This window comes from Anarhichas minor, unplaced genomic scaffold (assembly GCF_050575085.1).
Source record: "Anarhichas minor isolate MPS153535 unplaced genomic scaffold, ASM5057508v1 ptg000038l, whole genome shotgun sequence".
Taxonomy (NCBI): Eukaryota; Metazoa; Chordata; class Actinopteri; order Perciformes; family Anarhichadidae; genus Anarhichas; species Anarhichas minor.
Genome location: NW_027466484.1, coordinates 1,881,309 through 1,905,523, shown reverse-complemented (window position 1 = coordinate 1,905,523; position 24,215 = coordinate 1,881,309). Strand labels below are relative to the sequence as shown.

The 24,215-nt window shown below is 43.9% G+C and overlaps 1 protein-coding gene across 1 annotated transcript in view; it reads right to left on the bottom strand.

The window, feature by feature from the left end:
• Nucleotides 1-23,860, bottom strand: part of slc4a11 (solute carrier family 4 member 11) — a 75,704-nt gene extending 51,844 nt beyond the window's left edge. Inside the window, exons 1-3 of the mRNA XM_076107391.1 lie at nucleotides 23,723-23,860; nucleotides 6,323-6,373; nucleotides 1,362-1,478 (exon numbers count right to left, since the gene is read on the bottom strand). Coding sequence (XP_075963506.1) covers nucleotides 1,362-1,478; nucleotides 6,323-6,373; nucleotides 23,723-23,759 — 205 coding nt within the window. The 5' untranslated portion in view covers nucleotides 23,760-23,860. The remainder of the gene's footprint in view (nucleotides 1-1,361; nucleotides 1,479-6,322; nucleotides 6,374-23,722) is intronic.
• Nucleotides 23,861-24,215: the final 355 nt, after the last annotated feature.

Here is a 24,215-nt window from a genome sequence, read left to right as displayed (position 1 = left end):
AAAAGGTTTTTAAACAGACCTGCAGTGTTGTAGTGTGAATGTACTATTTACTACTGATGTTACATTTTGGGTCTGATCTTTATGAAGTGGTAATTGTTTTCCTTTATTCTGACGGTGAAAACAACGTGCTGAAGTTTCTTGTTTTTAACTTTCCAACATTCCCGCGTGTGAGAAATGATATTGTCGTGTGAAGCGGTGAATAAGAAAACAAAGGAAACCGTACACAACCGGTATACTACCGCATCTCAGTACCGGCATAGTAGCATTACATCGTGGACATTCCACCATACAACCAAAACACTGTGTTCACTACAGACGCTCTCAATGGACGAGCATAAAGATGTGACCACTCATTTGATTTCAGAGGTTGTAGTTCTTATATTTTTTTGTGTAATAATTTAGTTTTACATCCGGCTCAGAGGTGTAAACACCTCCCATGGTCACGTTTATCATAATGAGTATTTCTGATATAATCTGTTCTGCCGTGACAGTCTACACTACGCCACTCGAGCACTCAACACTCTTAATGTTACACCTGACACTCACAGCACCTGTCCAAGAGAGAGAGAGCTTTTCACTGTTGTTTTCTCCTCCTAACTTGTTCCCAGCATGCACCGCTCCAGCTCTCTTGTCAGAGCCTTAAGTGTTACTATGTATGGAGAATGAGCCCGAGTGACACGGTCACCTGTCACATTCAAAGGGAACGGTCACCTGTTGACACATGGGGGTTTCTGGTGTGTGTGTGGGGGGGGGGGGGAGTAAAAAAAAAGAATCACCTGCAGCTGAGGAGCTGTCTGTCAAGTCAACACCTGCCGTCAGGCTCGGGATGGACTCCACCAGAACAAATGAGTTCAAAGTTGTTCTGAGGGTTTTTCTTTCTGCTGCCTTCTTGACCGACGCCTCAGGAGGTCCGCCGTGACTGCAGACACGCACCGCCTCTGAAGAGGGCGCATCGTGTTATGACATAATAACGTCTCCGAAAACCAGCGCAGGAAAGTGCGAAGGAGCAAAATGAAAATGAAGAGTTGATACTGATCACAGCTGAACAGCAGAGGAGGTTATCTACGAGCACATTCAGAGCGGCAGCGTGCCACTTTATAACCTTTTTTCTTTTTCTCTATACCTGAGCGAGCTGATCGTGACGGTCCTACTTAGAATCACATCAGGTCAACGGTCGCAGTGAGACGGCAAGAAACCGTACACGAGGGATTTCTGCATAGAGGGCCGAAGTAAAACCAGAACTTCTGGTTCTGAAGTAAGAAAACCTCGTTCAAAATCCCACTGACATCTTTCTGCTTTTTATATTTGATAAAGACCAACCACACCCTCCCTCTCCCTCCCTCCCCCCTCCCTCTACTGACCTGGCCCAGGGCTGATCTGGTTGTCATAGAGATGGATGTCATCTCCGCAGGCGATCGGCGAGTCTTGTCCCTCCTCTCGGCCCTCGCTGCCCTCCTCCTGCTCCACCTCCCGCTGCTCTGGGGACACAACAGCACAGGGTCACCTCCTGAAACCTCCCCGGCTACCGGGCCGGGGCAGCAAGCCCGCTTTTATTATTGTTACCAGCCCAGAAAGTCAACAGGTACTTCTATGAAGGCAAATCACTGTCAAAATCCGAGAGTGCAAATGATGCTTATGTATTTGCAAAACTTGTTGAAAAAATGTAATAAAAAAAACCATTAATACAAGTTGGTACATTTCCTAGTGTTGTGTTGGCAGAATACTCTGAATACTTTCTTAAAATGTATAAATAGATAAAAATAAAGCATTGTTACGATGTAAAAACATACAAATACAACGTGAGATGGAAAACAATCCCATCAAAGATAAATACTGTCAGATCTTCTGTGACAGCTGATCTGAATCTCAATGAACCGTCCTGACACTGTAACAGGCGTCTGGTGCTTAAAGAAAAGAATCCTCTGAATTAGATGCAAATATTGTTTTAGTGTCACCTGAAGCGTGTCACAGGGAGGCTCGCTTGTCAGATATGCACTCAGATGTGACTGCAGCGAGTTAAAGAAGCTTTTAACTACAGGATGGTTAAAAACAGGCTTTTTATAGGTTTTTACACATTTAGGGCTGCAACTAACACTCGTTGTCATTATTGATTCCTCTTTTCTATTAATGAATTCATCATTTGGTCTTTTAATTTTGAGCAAATAGATAAATAAATCACAAGGTACCAGAGCACATGGTGACATCTTAAAAAGTCTTGTGTGTCTGACCAACAGCCCAAAGATATTCAGTTTATTCTCCTAGAAGAAGAAGAAAACCAGGAAACATTCTTCACAGATGAAGCTGAAACCAGTGAATTTAAATGGTTTAACAGTTCCAGATCTATATATCTGATAATTGGTCCGATTTTGATTTTGAATAAGTGTCAGAAAGTACTTTTAGGCAAAGTTATTCACAGTTTTTCTCTGTTGATCAATCAACCCACTCACATTGATTTACCTGGAAGAGATTTATTAATTATTATTATTATAATGCAGAGGTCACTTATAGGCAGGCCGCAGTCCGGACCTAAAACTGATGAATTATTGCGAAATATTCACATTTTGACGGAGCGTTTCTATTTTAACCGGCGCAGCTTTTCTAGCCTTTATGGGACTGGTTATTGTAATGTAAACCATCTCATGTGATACCACACACACACACACACACACACACACACACACACACACACACACACACACACACACACACACACACACACACACACACACACACACACACACACACACACACACACACACACACACACACACACACACACACACACGGGGGCGGGGGGGGACGAGACAGTAGTCAGAGAGAAGGCATTTCATGCGGCGTGCTCGACAGTGAAAGCAGAGCTTTTGAATCAACAGTGAACAGACGGACATGTTGGTTCTTCCCACACAGTTCAGAACCAGCGTGTCTCGTATGTTCTGAGAACGTGGAGATTATTAAGAAGCGCCTCCACGAGACAAAGAGCAGATCTTTTGAAACTGAGGGCACAGAAAAGCATTTGATAAGATGACACTGACTCATTAGAGACAGGATGATGCTCCAGACCTTTGCTTGAGGAGATGTCCTCTAAATGGACCGCTTTGAATCTGAACTGCTTTAAAGCGTAAATAGGCGTAAGCAGAGGACCTCCACGTCTGAAAAGGTAAAAACAAATGGCCCAGATTGTCAAAGAACTGCTGTTGGTCGTTGGTTGTTTTGCTATGAAGACAAGTCTTCATGACTCAGCAGGTGGACGGGTTTGTAGCGGGCAGGATCTCGTATGGTAGGAAGCATCACAGCACTCAGCCTGGAGCCTGTTTGTATGACTCATCTCATCTCACACAGCAGCCACTCAGATCCAAAGCTACATTAACTAGCGGGCTGAGGCTCCCAAATATCATCCCAGGCGATGCGACGAGAGCAATGCTCGTGCTCTTTATCTGCTGACCTTATCCGTGAGGAGGCCCCAACTTCAGTTCATTCAGTCAGTCGGGCATCGGGATCGTCCCTCAGCACTTGACATTATTTGAACCTCGCTGTGTCTCAGGCTGGGCTCTGACCTTCAGGAGGAGCAAATCCACGGTTCTACTTCAAATTCACAGCAATTCTTTTGAATATTTATCACTTGCTTTGTAAACATTTGACCTGCTTTTTACTTTCCTATCTGTTTATATATATTTTATATCAAAGTCCAAACACAGAGAGTCCCTTTTCACGTTCAGGGTTGATTTTATTAAAAATGTCAAACTGGATTCTTTTCACAATCGTGATTGAAATGATGAACTGCATCCAGACGAATGGAGCCGCGCTGCCTCTCAGTGACTGTGAGCAGTTAATGCGAGCATGCAACATGTAGAGGGAACAGGGACGAGAGACGCGGGATGTTCGATATGGAAACACTGAATGATTGATGTGTTTCCTTCACACAGCGCGCAGCGTTCTGCAGCAGCCTTTGACATGTGACACACAGAGAGAGACGACAGAGACACAAACACGCCTGCATCATTAGACATGTTTCAAACTCTTTGTGCTGAGAATCACACGACGCAGGTCGTCTCAGGCTGCAACAAACCATCGTTTACGTATAGACTCATCTGTCAATTATTGTTTTGATTCATATCATCTATTAAAGGCCAAAGGGACGACTTCAAATGTCTCATTTAAGACAAAACAAGCAGCAAAACATATTTTAGTCTCCCCTATAACAGTAATTGTACCTCACAGGACGGGTGGGTTGCTGCCCTCCAACTGCTTCAGTGGGTCGACTTGTGTCATTGTGTGACTTTGGTGTTTTAAAGGGTTAGTTCAAAGTCACACAACAACACAAACAAACTGACCGACGGAGGCAGCGGTAAGCCAGCAACCCCTGACTCTTCTTTTCAATGGAGTCTGGTGGCTTCAGCGAGAGAATAGATGGAGACAATGGCATCAGTTCCAAATCAGAAACAGGTGTGTGAATGATGTACAGAATGCACAAGGAAAGATGACTCTATACTGTATGGATGAAGGTTATGTCGGTCTTTCACTGTGTGGAACCTTCCACGGTTAAAAGCGTTTCCCACAGTACCTGTAAGTGAAAGACCGCCTCCACTCATCAGAGATCATCAAGCTCCAACATCGTACATTCCACATACGAAATGAGTGGAGCTATTGTTTAGGTTGTTCTATATGAACTGAAATGATCACAAGATGAGTTGTGTCCGGATTTCAGTGCTTTACCACCTCTGCTCAACAATTGCCTCAGGAATCCATAAATTAAGTCCTAAAATCCACAAATTCACCGATAAAAATCACAAAGAAATGTTGTATAAATGTTGCAATGTTGTATTATTTTACAATTTTTTGAAAATATTCTTGTGTTTTTTTTAAATTCCCATTCTTCACACATTGCATGTTTTTTTTTGTCTTCTGTGTTTAACCCAATTTAACCCAAAAAGCGAGCGGCCATAATCAGATTGACTCACGACAGCCTTCCTAGCACTAGCTGAGCACATTGACGGTGATACGACTCGGAGACAACTATTAACACTAATGAAGAGCATAACGGCACAGAGGGCAGCGGTACAACAGCATCACTTCCACAGTGCAAGACATAAAACTAATGTCATTGTTCACAGCACCCTGTTTACAGACCGACCCTCACTAATGCACCTCTGAGAGGACGACGATGGACGATGCTTACTTGCCAACAATGATGACATTGCATTTATATCTGGATAAAATGTTGCCACATAACGTCAGTTGTGTCGGGCTGCAGGAGGCCTTCCACGGTTCTGCTGAGTGAATGTGTGTGTTGCAGGAGGAGGATAACTGGCTGTGGGGAGACAGGGAGATCCAGTGCAGCGTATTCTGTCCTGACTGCTTGTGCTGCACATACTGATTGGGTGCCTCTCCTTGGCTTGAAGGTAATGAAACTGCCGTTATCATAACAGCAAAGTTTATTATTTATATCCAGATGCAGTGGAGTGTGAGGGCTGGGAGAGTTTTTCGGTGTCTGTGCTGCAGCTCTAATCTATAAGTCACACCTTTCACTACTGTACAGAGCACATCATTGGCAATATGCAAATAATTATAAAAACTGACACTTTCCTCTTCACGTCGTGTCTCTGATCGATGTAGTGCAGCTGGAACGACGCTCCGCCACGATTCTTTCTCCTCCGTTTGCATAATCCGGTAGAATTTTAATACTCAAAGATCTAATCATCACTAAAGTGTACGCCATGCATGAGAGCCAATAAAAACAAATGGAACAGTTAAAGCTGACATGTTGACATTTAAGGTGTGTCGATTGATTCACGACCTAATTGAGTAACAAGAATACCACGTAGCTAGATGTTTGGCTGCCAGCACATCATCATCTCACCATGATGCAACTATTCATAAAGTCTGTTTGACATTTGATGGTGTGCTCAGTTATAGTTGACTAAAGTAAACTTACCGACGTAGGAACAGCTCAACAGTGTGCGAACGTCATGCGCTGCCACGTTTAAACAAACAGCACCAAACCTCTGACTCCAACTCATGTACTCTTTATGGCTTCTTTGTTTTCCTTTGTGAAGAAACCGATGTTGATGTTTTAGTGTACGTTGCATTCATATAATAATAATAATAATAACCTTTAGAAACAGGGTTTACAAAGCGCTTTGACAGACAAAGCGCTGCAATGTAACAACAGAAAACAGTAAGAGTTTATCGCTGATAAAACAGAACAATAGATAAAACAGTAAAACCAATATGACAAGAACAAACTCAGAAATGAAATATTAATAGCAATAATAAAATAAAAGCGGTAAAAAGACGATATGTTGTGCTGTTGGCTCAGACTCACCCATTTCTTGAAAGAAGTATCCATTCTTGGACATCCCAGAGGGAGGAGCCTCTGCAGGAGAGAGAGCACAACAGAAAGAATGACTGAGGGGGGGCTGTGCTATCAGACTTCAGTCATTTACCCAATATGTTTACATATTCATCCTATAACCAGATATCAACTGCATGTTAAAATCACAGCCATCCAACAGCCTCTCTCGTTCATCCATTCAACAACCGTCTGTAGAACACATGTCCAACAACCTGTTGGTATCCAAGTCCTTGATGATGTTTAAAAGTAGGTACGTTTCTAATTCCATCCACAAATATGGCCTTTTCTTTTAGGCATGCATCTCTGCAAACTGTTGGTAGTTGGTTTGTGTGAACTCCTGTACAGCGCAGAGTCCACCGTAAACAGGCAAGAGGCTGTGATACAGCATATCCTAAATGTGCTGTATCATGTCCAAAGAATGCTATAACTCGAATAATATCGGCAAATCCCAGGTCTTAATCGGGAAACGCTCCATTGCGAGTAAAACTAATGAGTGAAACTGCACTGCAACTATGTCAAACTCTGACTAAGAAGAGGGACGTCAAGATCTCTCTCTCCTGACAGGATCCTTTGATGTGACAAGCATACAAGAGGAACAGAATGCAATTTTAATTATACAAAATGTTGCTGTACTCTTGGGGGGGGAAAGAGTTCAAGAACTGGGGATTCATTTATCCCCACAAAAATTACCGTGTCTAATTTATACACGTAATTATAGCTGCTGTGGTCTCTAATAGATATTTGCATTTTGCATTTTGTTTTGTTCAGTTAAGTCTCCCTCTCTGGTGCTTTGACTCTTTTGACTTCATGTTGAGTTTTAATGTATTTTTTAAAATCTTGTTTGCAAACCAAGTCTTCCGTGTGGAATACGGATCCTTATACAGGAAGAGTTTGACATTTTGGAATATATGCAAATTTGCTTTCTTGCTGAGAGTTACAGCAAAAGAGCGCGTTAATTAAATCTCATTAGTTTCAAAAATCAAAGTGTTAAAATAATAAGTTTTTAAGGGGCGTAATGTGCCTCACAATGTATCTCGTGCTGACAATACTTAAAGGAATTGACCCTTTGCTAATGTTTGAGTCAGCAGTGAAAACAGGTTAAAAACATAAGATAAATAAGGTAAATTCAGCCAAGAAATAGACCGGAACATAACCCCTAACAAACGTATTGTAACATGTTTTTACGTTATGTTTTTTGTACAAATCAAATAAACGAGATATGAAGTGACTTTAGGTACGTGGATTTCTTTTATTAATGTTTGGACTGTTCCCTGTCTTCATGCTAAGCTAAGCTAAGCTAAGGATCGCCTGGCTCCAGTTTCATTCATCTTCTCATCCAACCCCCGGAAAGAAAGAGAACACACACAGATTCACAAGTGAAGTAAAGTAGCTTACCCAAGTCTCTTTGATATGATTTAGGAAGGTGGTGTAAAGACCTCTGGTTGCATTAATTAACATCTGCATCTTTTACTCTTTATGCAAGACCAAAGCATTTTTTTTGTCAAATTAGAATTATTTCATAAACATTATGTTGGTGATTCTATGCTGTTGTTTGTTACAACATCCTTCTAAAGCGAGAAACACCTCCTCCCTCCCTTTTTTCAAAACTGAAATTAATTAAATTTAAATAAATTGATTTGTTGCCACTAATGGACAAAGACTTTTAAATGTCAAAGAATGACCCTCGCCTGAAGATTCTTAATTTTAGCTGCTAATCCTTTACTTGACGCACTCCGGTCACACTAGAAGAGAAAAGCATCGACACTGACGGCTGCTTTACAGTAGAACTGTCTGAAACCAACCAGATATGCTACCAGGTGGGTTGACTGTGTCTTTTGTTTTAACGAGGAATTCCACAGGACATTTCTTTGGTTGTAGATCTTTCTGATTTACGACAAGAATAAAGATTGTCAAACTAAACTCTCTGGAGTTCTTTGTCTTGTTCTCCTGTGCTGGCTTCCTCAAATATCAAAACACAAATCAGTTCCCTCACCTGAGTTTCCGTGTTAACAGAAACGTGTGGGAACATTTCTCCGACATCCCCTTCTGCCTCTGCATTACCGAGTGTGCTGTTGATTGTGATGTCAGTCACATAAACATACACTTTCCCCTCACCTTCCGACACAACACCATCACATCCCTGCCGTGCAGTCTGCTCAGCTGCAGCCACTGCATTAAACATATCTGTCAGAGCACAAACACTCACACAGACTATACGCATAATGGATATACAGTCAGCAATGTCACCATGGGTTATGTTACCTCTCCTATCCGTTCAGTCATTTCTATATTCTAAATAAACGTCATAAACGCTCAGTTCTTGCATCAGTGTGTGTTCTAGTCCAGAACACACATCTCTCAGCTATCATGAAGGTAACAACATCATTATGATCATTAAACCCCTTTCAGACACACATCTTTACGTAAACGTGACGTCAGTCTCATGTCTAAATACACAAGTAAATTTAACGTACAAGTCACGACACCGGTCTTATTTTTATTGGGACTAGACGTAACGTTTCCATAACGCGTCCAACACGACACGAGTCTGAGCTGAAAGCGGTCGCAGGAACATAACTGCTGCAGCAGCACACGGTTAAATAAACCCAGAGATTAAATCGGCATGTTCCGCCTTGTTAAGAGTGCTGCAATGAATGCATCAGTTATCACCTCTCACGTATCAGTCTAATAAACCACTAAACACTGAGTGGGTCAATTCTTCAGCACGTTGTCTGGGTGATTCATTTCATGCCGGATGTCTTTGTCTATAAATGACTTCTTTTCTTTCCTTGGGACAAGTGGTGGACAAAAAAACTAAAAAGAAATTGTATTAACACCATTTTAAAAAGAGCTGCAACTAATGATGATTTTCAAGTTTGAATAAATCTGCCAATTATTTTCTTGATCAATTGTTTAGTCTACGATGACAAAGAGAGGCAGAAAACACAAGAGAATTTCATGATTAATCGCTTACAAACAGCTATTTGCTAAGTGGAGATATAGTGAAGTAACGTCCCTCCGAGTGTGTTGTGATCATAGCCAGACTGTATAGAAGAAGTGGACGTAGTCATCGTGATGTCACCCGTTGGTTTGTGGACGGCGGTTTTGAAGTCTCGAGTTCAACATTTTGGTCGTCGCCATCTTGGATTTTTACTGTCGCCATCTTGTTTTTTTGCAACCAGTGAACTGAAGCGAGCACATCTGGACTGCGGAGGAGTGACGTAGAGGCGCCGTACACGGCTCTGGTAGCTGTAGAGACCTGTCAATACCCACTGGCTAGTCACCGCTGCGCTGCACTGCTCTCATACAGCGTAGCACCCCCCCTCCGGTTCCCCTTCAGCTAAACACTGTTAGTTCTGTCTGCACTGTTAGCAACGATGACTGCCAGCCGGCTGAGAGCCTTGTGGAGGCAACAGAAATGCTCTGAATTCCGTATTGAGAACCTTTAACAATGAATCAACTAATTGTGAAAGTAATAATAATCAGGCCAGCACTTCCTCTCTTTAGTTTACAGTTACATTCTCATTCATTCCATCTGCATGCATGAACTTAAGAATATCCAGCGGAACACTTTATTAGTGAGTAAACAGGAATTTAGTTCACAACATAAATCTCATCGGGCTTTGTGAAATAGGCCACAGAATCCTCCGTCTAATAAATTATAAAGTTTATGAAAAAAGTCGTCGAGAGAACAGAGCGCTGCTTCCTCACTCGCATCTAATGCCAAATATCACATAAGCCATGAAGCTTCATCATTCTTTATTGTCAATTAATGTGCCAATTATTTTCTCAATTCATTATTTTGTCTTTGAAACATCAGAACACAGAGTTGAGCTTGTGTCTTGTTTTGTCCGACCAACAGTCCAAAACGCCAAAATGATCAGTTTACAATCATCTAAAGAACAAGGAAAAGATGCAGATTCTCACATTTGAGGAGCTGCAACCATCAAATATTTGGCTATTTTTAAAAATGATATTATACCCGTCATGTCTGAATAAAGCCGTAGAGAAGAACATTGAAAGTCTCTTGTGTCCAAAGGATAAAGCGCCACTGCTTTGACAGATTATTATCATCATTATTAAGTGGGAAAAAGGATAGTTACATAAAATCAATAAAACTATGTTCTTTAGTACTCAGAGAAGTTGGAAAATCATTGAACAAAAGCAGATCCGTCTCTTTCCTGGAGGGCTTCTCCTACTGCACTCCTTTATTTATGTGACACATCACGGCTGTGCTGCTGCGTCTCTGAGTGCTGTGATCAGGAGCAGCACTGTGAAGATTCACGCGCTCTGCTCGCATTGAGCTGCTTGGCACTGACACATTGGGAGAGAGATTTAGTTGGATTGAAGGGGACTGCAAGTTATCCATGTACTGGCTTTTCCAGATCAATGAATATACAGCAGGAACGCTGCTCTGCTGTGAGACTGCAAGCTTCACTTGAACAAATAAAGAGCTTTGTACCAACACTCACTCAGAAATAAACACGAAAACAACGGAAGTGAGGAACCTGCTTCACTTCGTTACGTGTTTGTCTGCACAACACATTTCGGCCTTGCAGACTCTCACGAAAACAATTAAATACGCAGAAACAAAAACTCTGTCATAACACACCCGTGCATGCGGATTCTCTCACAAGCACAACAGAGAAAGCTGCTGCACACTTCTGCCTCCTGAAGATATTTATTATTCACAATCGGTTATCGGATCCTTGTTGATTTTGCGATGAAATAAATGCAAACGGTGGTTAAACCAAACCGACTGTTAACGCAGCTCTTCCAGGAAGAGAAAGTTCAGCTTTTAGAAGTAGTTGATGCAAAAAAAGGGTAAAAAGAGGTGTATGATGATCATCTGCAGAAAAGAGGAAGCCGTCTACTTGCAGGCAGGAAGTCAGAACTGGTTAGAATAGTATCACACGAACGTCGCATCCCTTTCACTGCTCTGCTGTGTGTGTGTGTGTGTGTGTGTGTGTGTGTACGAGTCTTTTACTTGGAATCGGTCCTTTCATCGTCGCCCAACATATACATGAGGGAAATATCTGTCAGTCAGCCCAGTTTACATGTCACAAACCCACAAGCAAGGCAACATCTGCTCCGCTCATCACTTGATGCCACATGACAAACTGTTGACTTCCTCACAAACCCAAACCGTGGTCTGATACCAGCTATCTATCTGCAATCATTTAAAAAAAGATGGCAGGCAGCTGCTTGTTGCCTTTTGCAGCGATTGTGGTTTTTGCATCAGTCGGAGGAGTGACACAGCAAGTCAGCTGTTCAAATGACTTCCCTTCAATATGCTTTATTGGCACGAATGTAACAATGACAAAATATGCAAAGCTTCAAGTATTACTACGATTTTAAATAACATAATTGTCTGCAACCGCAAACGTGGAATCGAACACCAGCTGACCCGTCCCTCTGCTTTGAGTCTCCTTTTTGATCCTTGTGTCCTCAGAAGAGAAAGAATGTCTTCCCTCAGTCATCCGTACATTCAGGGACAGTTTTAGTGTCGTATATGCCCCAAGGCCAAGATCCAGTCCTGTAGGTGTATTGCCAACATTTAAAATGATCTCCGTTACCAAGTCACAGCACGCCATTACAGCTAAACACCGCAGGAAACCCAGACCGCGGCTGTTTACCGGCTGTTTCAGTCGACAAAGCCAAGCGAGAAGTCACTGAGAAGAAAGATGATGGGACCAGAAAAAGATTATAAGCATATACTTTAAACTCCTATGTGCAATCACAAGTGTCAACTCGGGGCACAAACGCATGAGGATGAATTTCTATCCTGGTGCAGTGTGGCACAAGAGGCTAAAGCTGGTGAATATATTTTCAGTAGAAGTTCAGCATCAGCTGGCGAAGTTGGGGTTGAGCTTAAATAAAGTCACTTCTAATCCCCTTAGAAAGCAGCAGGCACTTTAGAAGTTTAAAGAGGAGCAAAGTGCAAATATATCTATCACCAAATACAATGGAGCAACAAAAAACTATAATTACCCTCACAGCGGTCGTTTGCCTCCGCCAACCAGTCAAGTTGCAGTTTACATCCACGTCTGTCCAAAATGTCCTCACTTCATCATTTTATTCTTTTGAGACATGTGTCTGAAATGTAACTTAAATAGCAGATGAATTCTTGACCTTTGAGCACCAAATGTGAAGAGATTCCCTCCAGACGTTCCTGAGGTATCGCGTCCACGAGGATGGGACGGAAGGACGGACGGACAAACAGAAATGTCTGTCACAGGGACGGAGGCTTAAGAAAGCTTTGAATTAACATTTCAAGGGACACAGAAATAAGGAGTAAAGCTGTTGTTGGGAACATCACCTGACTTCTCTATCATTTAAAGTGCAGAAAGTCTTGTGAAGCTGCATCCTGAGAATGCCGTCTTTATTGATGAATAATGTAAAGTGCAGAAGGTTGTGTACTGACTTTGCTAGATGCAGATAAACCAGCAAAGGCACGCACGCTGTTTGACCTTTGCGGTGTAAAGCCTGCAGATGTCTCCATCTAATGTTCCTGCTGCTGGTTGATGGCTTACAGTACTGAAGTGAAAGGGGAGGGCCTTACACGTTTGCGGATGGCTTTATTGGTACGACTCACTCGTTACTCTAACCCAGTGCAGACTTTGCCTTAATTGGATCAAGAAAAGCGTGTTTTGATGTGTATTTAAATGCTCCAAGACAACAGGAAGTCAACTTATACGACCTTTCATAAAGCAGCCGGGCTGAAGCTGAGCCAACCTTCCTCCCCCGTGCAGGCTGATGTGTTGCAGGGTAGCACGCTGCAGGTACATGTGAAAACAGATGTCAGAACCCCCAGGAGGGTCAAAACCCTGGAATTTAAAGGAGAGGTGAGGCTGAGAGTCTGAAGTGAAGAGGGCAAGACATTAAAAGGTGCCCCGCTGCGTTTGTAGGGGGATCTACGAGGGCCCGGCCGGCACCGGGGAGGAGGAGGCCGGGCCTTTTGTTGGCTAATTGTGCCCACGGGCTCTCTTGGCACCCGTCCTCTCTGGAGCTGTGGTCGTTGAGAGAGCCCAGGCGGAGAGGGAATTCCTCCCGATGCTCGGCTCCGAGCTACTCCGTTAGCTCGTATGCACATTTTAAACAGCAGGCACACATTTGGCCTTTATTCGTCTCCTTTTTAAAGAGCTTCAGTCGGCATGCTAATCACACCCACGTTGTAAAGGGCAGTTTACAGTTCGCATGGTATTTCCCAAGAGGCGTAGGGGCACGCTGGAGCCTAAAGCTAGGTGAGAGGGCACGCCTACGCCTTTCTGTAATCTCAGGTCTGAACCAGGCTGAACACATTTTCTCGTTGGAATTTCTGTATTTCATTAATTTTGGCTCATTGCAAATTCAGCCTGTTGCTACTCACATACTTGTTTATTCGGAGGTTTGGCAACTTGTCATCACATGAGGTTTGGTTTGGAAAAGAGATTGAAGTTGAAACAGAACTGACAAACAAAAAGCAAAAAGATTCCTTTGCTGCATCAAAACCCCCCAGAGGTGAAATGAAATGTAGTAAAAGTGAGCTTCAAGTTGCAGGTATTACACCTCCTGCTTCATTTCTTAGGCGACAGCAAACTGCTGCTTAACTCCAAGCTGAACACCTCAGATCATTATCCTGTCTCTAACTGCTCGACTCCTTGTGAAGGAGTGCAACTGTGACTGCTTGCATGTGAGATCTTATCCTGTCCATCACCAGCAGGTGAGGGCAAATCCATATCACGCCGGCCTCGGAAAGCCTGGTGGTGATCCACTAAGTAGAGCCGGCGCTGAAGGGACTCCTCTCTAATCTCGTCCCCGATAAGCAGACAGAAATGGATGGAGTGATCGCTCAGGTGGGACGCCACCCCGGCGGTCTGCACGGAGCCACGCTGCAACCGCTGAGCTGCTGAAAGGCAACCGCATCAGTGAAGTGAAGCCTCGAGAGGAATCTGGTTTGGATGATGTAATAAGATGTGCAGAAGCAGGATTTGGCTTCAACTCATCACGAGGTTACGGTCACTTTGGTCCCGGCTCCACCGGGAAGAGTCTCTGCTGGTCTCTCATCACATTCCCTCGTTATTTCCCTTACCTCTAGGGCCGTCGCAATAACCGCAACATTAAAATACAAGCGCCACAGCCACTATGTTCTCATTTGTTCTTTTTTTAAATGATTTGCAATGAGAGCGCCGTGTATTTTAGCGATGCTCCATGATGCTGAGCGCTGCCTGGGTTAGATATGAACATGAACAGCTGTGATTCACGATAATCATTCAAATATGTTCACAACTAAACTAAAACGTTAAAACATTCGGGTATCACTTCACCTCACACTTTGTTCAGAAACAAACATCCTCTTTAGTGAAAAACAACCAAACAATCTTTAATAAGGTAATCATAAATCATAAGGTAACCCTGCTTACACAAAGGATAAATAAATACTAATATTATTGGTGTGAGGCTGTTCTTGTTTTAAAATCAGGTTTTATGTTTCACTTTGTTATCATCATATCTAATAATAACCCAACAATAAAGCTAATTTATAGCACAATCAGGATTAATGAAGTCATTTGTTAATTCATATTGAATCTTGAACTACAGCAGCTAGAAACTGAGACATAAACGTATCAATTCTGATTTCAGAAGCCAGCAGTCGATGAAATCTCACCTTTCTAGAGACGATACATTTACTGTTGATGTGGACAAACTGGAGCCGTCAACAAAATATTAACAATTACAGGAAGTTATTTCTGAGACACTTTTCAAGCCAAATACATTTAAAAGGTCGGACGTTCTCTGAATGATGAACTGATCCGTAGTCCAGATGAGCCGAGTAGTTCATCGCTGGAGAATGAATCAATTAATCAACATTCTCTAGTTCCAGCTTGTTAATTGTGAATGTTCCTCTGATAATAAACTGGTCTACTTTGGTTCTTGGACTGCTGGTTGGACAAAACAATGATTTGATTTCTATCCGTAGGTTACCGATGTATTTTGCCAATTAAGTCTTTAGAATATTCCACAAAATATAACGAGCCTGAACTGTCGTCCAGCCGGGCAACCGAGGTAAACACCACATCATGTGATGTGTGCTTTTATCCAGAAAACCTTGAAGTGGAATGAGTCACATCGGCTTCAGTCGTCTTGAAAGCGATTGGTCCAAATCCCGATTCAGACACATTCAGTATAATGAGCGGCGTTTGCAGAGAGCGCTCTGTGTTGTCAGTGAGGGATGCCTGCATTGTTAACAAGGACATTGAAGTTTGAGACAAGTGATCGGCAAAAAAGAATAATTAAAACTCAAAATGACAAAATCTCACAATTAAATGTAAGATCTCCTTCTGCAGGACGCTTTCTGCCGTCACTAGTTTTCATCCGTGACATGTTTTTATTGTATTTTAGACGTTGCACTGATGAAAGTGTTTGCTCGCCGTCGTCACACCGGTTGAGCTTCTTATTATAATATTAGAGAGAATTTAAACAGGACGTGGATCGATTAAGGAGAAGAGCTGTTGGCTCCGCTCCTGACAGCTGTGTCCCCGGGCTGCTGTCTCACGTTGATGATGTCACAGCAGAGCCGTGACCACGAGGCTGGCTCGCACCGAGCTGTCTGGCAGGCAGGTGGACTCTGGCTGGCTGGGCTGACGCTGGACAGCAGTGTGTGTGTGTGTGTGTGTGTTTATATCTGTTCATACATCAATGTGTATAATTGGTAGCGGTGTAACGGACCGTAGTTGATCGGTGATCCGTACGGTTTTATTAATCATCGTAGTGCATCGATTGCATTTAGGATTGTTTCACGGTTTGACTTCAGAGCAGTTGAAATGATTTTTCGGGACAATGGTGAAAGAACGAGTCTGGAGCCTTTTATACCAGCTCCTATATCGAAACAAAGACCATCTATATCAGCCAGTTCGGCTCATCGACGATCAGCAATCGGTATCTGCAGCAAAAGAGTAAGTGACCTCAACCAAAGAACAAACATGGATACTCCAGCAGAGCCATTCGTTTGGACTAATTGTCTAATTGGTGGGAATTTACATTTGTGCAAATAACTTCAGCCCCGCAGCGTTTGAATGTCAGATCTTGCTCTTGGCGTGACGCCTGTGGACAGAAGAGCTGCGCAGTAATCCTCCGGTCCTCTCACCTGAGAGGGATTGACAGTCATAGTGAGTCCGGCTCTCGTCTGCAGGGCTGAGAGACGAGGCGTCGTGACTGGCCGAGGTTGGCGCCTGAACACGCTCCAATTTAAAGCCCTCCACCCCTCGGCGCTCCATCGGTTTGTTTTTCTTACCCCTCCATCTATTCATACATCTCACTTTCCATTTCTTTCCTCTCTTCATCTTCTTGTTTTTTCTGTCGTCTCAACATCCATCAGTCACACACAGGTATGTGATGATGCTCAGGTGCTGCAGCTCTGCTGTTTCTTTGTGTGAACAAGCCAGGCAGCGAAGGAGCTGGGGAGTGAGTGACTGGGGGGACGGGACGCCAGTGCGAGGGGATTCCTGCTAATTGCTTGCACATTCCCCTCTTCCTCTGGCTCGATTAAAGCCAGGCCACCATCTCCCTTTCAAGTCTGCTGTTCTCCACACAGCCTTCTACTGTACGCTGCTCCAGCCTGCCATCCAACAGCATAGCTCACTGCTTTTCATCTGTGGTGCACGCAGAACTACGCAGAACTACGCAGCTAAACCTCAATCGATGTGAGGAAGCGGGAGAGAAAATGTCGGCACAAAAGTCTAGTCTAGTTTACTGTATATGTGTCTGCTCCCCCCCCCCCCCATGTGAGGTCCATATATGTGTGCGTATATTGTGCGTGTTCCCACCCTACGTGGAAATAAGTGATTTGGATTCTTTGCGGTAGAGGATGTGACCTTTCAAATGAGATGAAATGAAACATTTTACGGCCTTTTTAAATCAAATTTCAGCTGAGTATTTACAGCTCTTTAACATGCGGGGCCCTGGTGAGAACCAAACCACTAACCTCAGCGGTGTTCAGTCGCTGTCTCTGAATTTAAATTGAGCGACCTTGGCTACCTGCTGTTCTCCAGCTCGGCGTCCTACAGTAAGTCTCACTGCTGGCCGTCTTTAATCCTCCGCCTGAGGCTGGCTGCAGAGCGGCTGGTGTAGTCTTTGTCTTCAGCCTGCAGGTGAGCTCCTTCTAACCTTGAACGTCAGTCAGTGTGAACTGTGCCCGTACAACAACGACGTCGACGACACACTTCAAATACAGATATTACCGGCACTAAAAGTGCTGGAATACGGATGCAGTTTTGGTGCTGAGAACACAGATGGATGATGAACGCCATCACCACGTGCAACAAGGACAAAAAGGACATCGGACCTCAAAGTGAGGGAAGACTGCAAGAAACAATAAACACATCTTATGGACACACAGACATTCCCTCAGTCCGAGCGGGAAGAAGAAAATGTGTCATCGTGCATCGTGATGCAACTCCTTTCTGCATTTTGATTAATTTGTCGGGTTATACATGTGTGTGTGTGTGTGTCTGCGTGCTTGTGTGTGTGTGTGTGCTATGTATTATACCAACTATACATATTGCCACACTCTATTTGGCATGTTGGTATCCTTGCTCAGGCGCGTGGAAAGGGAAGCTTTACAATGAAGGTTTGGGAATAATTACTATGTGTGTGTGTGTGGGGGGGGGGGGGGGGGGGGGGGCAGAGTCTTCTACTCTGTTTGTTGGTTTGAAATTAAAGTCAAAACGAGAAAGTAGCCTGCGCGGCACAAAACTGTTCTGCGCTGGCAATGCCGTGCAGCCTTAGTCGACCACGCGAAAGCAAAATGAAACAGGAAGTGAAACGAACACCTCGCCTGTGTGCAGGTACGATTCCTGTGCTGTAACCTGTACAGTAAGCTTGAATATGCAGTGAATGTGTGTGTGTGTGTGTGTGTGTGCGCATGCTTGGGTTAAACTGTCGCCTAATTACACGCCGGCAAACCCGAGCGGCCTGTCACGACCAAAGACGAGGGAGGACTGTGTGTTGTACGCGTGCTTACGCGTGTAAAAAAAGTACATGAACTTCATGTCCTCGTGTGTGCATGAGAGATCATGTGCATGTCCATGCTGTGTGCATTTAATCTGACTTCTGGGACCCACTCTACTCTAAATGTGGAGACGATGGCAGCAGGCAATCTGCTTTATTTCTGACCTAAAAGCATCTATTGTGTTTTGGAGAGAGGGCCTCTCCTGGGATTGAAATGAAAGTGCATCAAATGTTCACTGAAGAGCCCGAACATCCGTTCCTCATCCTCGACTTTCAAGCCGAAAACCGCTTAAAACTTAAATTCCTACATTCCTTCATGTAATCTGCTGCAAACAACAACAAAGCTTTACATCCAATCGTGTGAATATAAAACAGTTAAAGGTTAAACTTAAACAGTTCAAATGACTGTACTGGTGTAGCTGGATGCAGTCTGACCTGATTTATAATTAGTGGTTGTTCTTCAAAGATGCAGCACATTAGTATTTAAACCCATTTGATCTGATGCTTGGAGAAGAACGGATGCTTTCTATACATCCACATGTGGAGCTGCTATAAAGCAACAAAGACGTGTGGAATCAACAGAAGACGTTACGCGCCATGTTGGAACTACAGGGCTGTGTTTTTATACATGGAGCGAACAGGGATATGCTGCTTAAATAGACTGTTCATCCTGCGTTAGTTTGTAATACTTCTCAGTATCGACTGAACAACCTTTAAACTGGGTCGTGTTGGGCTCATTTGTGATGATGTGATTTGGAGGCAGATCTTGTGTTATTAAAAGCTGCGTTTTGTAAATGTACTCAGTGTAGCATAGTGAAGTATGACATCTGCACATTTAAGAACAAGTTTGGCATTGTTGTTTAGAAAAGGAGTGAATTGATGATGTGATGATCATCTGGTGCTGATCGGCTGATTGATTGATGGAAACATGATGAGAGGCTGATCTCATCATTATGTGACAACGGTTGTGTTGGCGTTAGTGAAGACATCCAATGCATCAACACATGACAGGTGTTCATTACTCCTCTTTAACCTGTGAAGCTGTTATGTATGGTGTTGTTCCTTATTGTTATGTCATCTATTGTGTTTATCTTGTAACTGCTTTTGTTGTTTCTGTTTCTGGGTAAAATGCGGTGAAAGTAATAGCTGCTTAAGAACAATAAAAATGAGTCGCAGCTGCGTAAAGTCAGCGCTGGTGAGGAAGATGACGTGCACATCTCTGCACACAACTCCATCTCATGTGCAAACACGTGAAGGCTGTGCTCAAAGGACAGGGGGAATACAACCGTGGTCAAGGACATGCAGAGAAGTGTGAGTATGCAGCAGTGCTCCTCCGTCTACTGAAGGGGTGAGGACAGGACAGGACACGGGTGCACTGTGCACAACGAGTGCGTCTCGGGGGAAAGTGCAGCTTTATAAACGTAAAATGTTTTACATGTCGTCTGCCTTCCTGATCCTCTTACTTTAAAACATTAAAGTCAATGTGCTCGTCCAATATCGAGTACGAAACAGAGCACGAATCAAACGGTTACCTAATCATCATGCTTTATGTGAATACTTAAAATCATACTTATAATGTTCATAATAGTTATATCACTCGCAGATATTCATAATGAGACATAACTCATTATAAAGCATCTTATAATTACTTATAAGTTCATAACTGCCAGTCATTTTATTTCATGGTGTATTATAATTCCCAAAGTTCTAATACGTTATAATCTTTTACATTTATAATGACCTTATGATGAATTACAACAGTAATAATGTGATTATACTCTAAGTCCTCTTTCTTTACTTTAAGTAAAGCGAAAACAATCGATGCAAGAACTGACCAAACGCTGCTGATTCTACTTCACTGATGTCGCAGTGAGAACATCATTTATCACCAGAAAGTCACCAAACAGGAAGTAATCACCAGCTCACTGATCTGTCTGTAAGCCGTCATTCATCACCTGGAACATCTCTGCTGATTGTGAGTGTGATGAAGCTTAACGCAGCTCGTCATCCTCATACGGACTCCACTGGCCACCTGACAGGAAGTGTTTTCATCACACTTTGACCATTGCACCACGGCATGATGTGTGTGTGAGAGTGTGTGTGTGTGTTATTGAGTCGTAATTGTAATGAATGTGTCGTCTTCTTCATTCGGTGTTCCTTGAAGTGTGCATGATGAGGGTCCATGTTGACACATCTACATAATTGCGGTGTGTCTCAACAGGCAAACGATGTAGATAGAATGAAATATGTATATAATTACATGCAGTGTGTGTCGGGACAATATCTGTGACCCAGTCGGTGTGTGTGTGTGTGTGTGTGTGTGTGTGTGTTACTTAAAACGAAAAAAATGCTAATGTGTGAATACACTTGTGCGTGTGACTGTCTTGATGTGTCTTGGTTGGACGTGTTTTAGTGATATCTCAGTGCTGGTGTGTGTGTGTGTGTGGTACTGTATAATAATTTGTACGTGTGTGTGTGTTTCTCCTCTGCCCAGATGGCTGTGCTCAGAGCCTCTGAGATCTGTTGCCAGTGGTGAATACTGATCAGAGATCACCGTCACATCTACAGCACACACACACACACACACACACACACACACACACACACACACACACACACACACACACACACACACACACACACACACACACACACACACACACACACACACACACACACACACACACACACACACACACACACACACACACACACACACACACACACACACACACACACACACACACACCTCCACTTCCACATGGTGGAACTACTAATTCACGCGGCCCCTGTGTGTCCTCCGTGCTGATGTCCTGCGGCTGTGCCGGTCACGGCTGCAGCACTGATTACCAGGCTGTCTGTCACACTTGCAGACTGACACCCTGCCGGAGATTTCACTTTAACGTTGTGATGATATTTAGTCAGCTCTGTTGAAGAAAAGATGGCGGAAATGTGGATTTGGCTGGAGTGGATTTAAAGTAATTAAAATGTGTTGTTTGGGGGGTTTTACTGTCTCTTGAAAGCACCGACTACAAAACTGTTTCATCGAGAAAATTAATTAGCAACCAGTTTGATAATCAATTAATCGTGATTAAGATTTACTGCTGATTAATTAATAATGTAAATGACCTTTTGTATATTTGAATACTATTTTATTTCACGAGAAATTCTCTTTGGAAATGCGGAATATTTCTAGTTCTGGCTGATTTAAAACAGTATCGTGACACTATCGTGATAGGTTTTTGGATATTGATCATGATATGGCAAGAATGCGCAAAACTTATGACGCATTACATCAAACCAAACTACTCCAACTATTTTCTTTTGTTTTTATCTACACTTTACTTTTGAACAACGATATGATCGAAACATGATTCCCCCGATACTATAAAACTATGCAGCAAATTATTCCTATGCTGCATATTCCGTTTTTAGAGATGAATCACGAATAACAATCCAAGAGAAACCATTACAGGAAACAGTTCATCCTCAGTGACGCGTCAAAGTTAAAAACATTGTGTAACAACCTCTCCACGCTGCATCGCCACAAGCTGCCTGTTTGCTCAATTTTGAGAGCGAGCAAACTAAATCAGAAGACACGCGTCAGCATGAAAGGGGAAACTCGCTGCAGTATCATTATAATGTGCAATAAAGGGAGTCCCGTGCCTCCGTGACCTGCTCCCACGGCACCAGCTGCTCCTTCACCTGTCAGCAGGTTTCCACCGAATACTGACACGATGTGGGAGATCACTCTGCAATATGTGGGGGGGGGGGGGGGGGGGTTGAAGACAACACCAATAAAAACATCTTTCTGAAGCAGTTTGTGTAATCTGCATGGGAAGCGTCGGCTGGACACGCTGATGGACAACGTGTCCCCGTTATGTGCGCACCAGAGCTCGCCTGCTTTGAATTTGACGATCCAGATGGCAGAAATGGTTAATAAGCCTAATCTAAAGCCATGGTTTCACAGGACGATGGTAATGAGGTGGATTAGACATCTGATGGGACATCACTGGATCAGATGTTTTGACTCTTTTCAAACCCCAACCTTTCCCGTGATTGGTCGACAAACCTTTTTGAATTCCTTTTTCTGTTCCCGCAGAACCCAATTGTTCTGCTGCGAGGATCAAACCTGCCATCTCCGCCTCCAATCAGCACCGAGCAAATTAATTCAAATGACTCTTCAGAGGACGAGCCACAGCAGCGTCCATCACGCCCCGACACACACTCTGAGATGTAGTTAGTGTGCACGGTGCGTGACGCTCACGCACGCACACACGCATCTCACAAGAGCACGACACACAAAAATGCACGGATACATTCCCCCACATTATCCCATACACAAACAAAAACACACACACTGGCTCAGATAATATTCCCGCACTCACATTATTATCCCACATAATGTCCCCATCTCACACACACACACACACACACACACACACACACACACACACACACACACACACACACACACACACACACACACACACACACACACACACACACACACACACACACACACAGAAACACAGACACACAGTATTCCACTCTGCCTTCCCAGACAAAATGAAAGTAGGGAGGCAGCCGCATCACACCTCCAAATGGGCTCTGGTCTCTCAAGAGGACTTTCAGTGATGGGGGAACTCGCTGCTCTCCTGTGGCTGTCACCAACACTAATCTAGTCTCACACACACGCACACACACACACACACACACACACACACACACACACACACACACACACACACACACGCACACACACACACACACAGTGCTTCATGTGCCGTGTCCATCCCTCTCCGTCTGGCAAGCGCACTTGCACGAGCCCCCCCATCAGCGCAACACATGAGAAAGTGCATTGTGAGCTCTGCATTCCGTCTGTCTCTGCTCGACAGGTCTACCGCCTTTGGCTTGGGTGTCACTTCTAAAAAAATGGTTCAGTTCCTAAACTGAAGCACTACGACTCAGGAACCACTTGTGTCGCATACCAGACATGATCAACAAGAAGACAAACCAGAGAGAGCGAGAGAGAAAAAAAAAAGCGCCAAACGCGCACTCATACAAAAATGCAGCAAAAAACAAACGCACAAAGATAAACCACATCTGCATTTGTGTACGCATAACGTGGCTTCTACAACTCCACCTCCTCTGAGAATAACATGAAAACAAAGATTTCTGCCACACAGATAACACCAAGTATGTACAGTGGCACACATGCACAAACCCAAACATCAGAGTGGAGGTGGAGGTGGGCTGCACATGTATGTGCACAGGAGGGGTTCTCAGGTTTCACTAGGTAGGGAACCCCCAAGGTTCTCCCAAGTCAACGACATGTCGTGCACAGCTGAGGAGCAGCTCTGAGAGCTTGGATCCACTTACCCGAAGGCACAAAATGTAGAACTTTGTTGGTCTCCATGGCTGAGCAAGTGGTGGCGAACGCACACTTCCTCTCTCCAACCGCCTGCCCCCCCCAAGTCAACCCATCATGGTTGTGTTATCCTGTGCTGATGAGTGTGAGATCACCTCTGCTCCCTCTGCTCTGCTCTGTGTCTGACTGCCTCTCAGACACATGCAGTGACTCAGCCTCACTCTGTCTGCCTACTCGCTGTCTCGCCGCTGGGTCCTAGTGCCTCCCCAACTTTTCCAACCCACCTCTCCCCTCCACTTTTCCAGCTCACCAGTCGGCAGCCTATGGCAGGCCGGCATGCAGCGAAGGCAAGCCTCGTGTCAAGACACCCCCCCCCCCCCCAACGCAGCAGGCCCAAGATGCAACATGTCGTCCTGTTGCTCACCTGGTCACCGTCGCTTTATCCGACAAATAGCTCAGACTGACTAAACTAGTTTCTCCATGAATGTGAGCGTATCTCTCTCA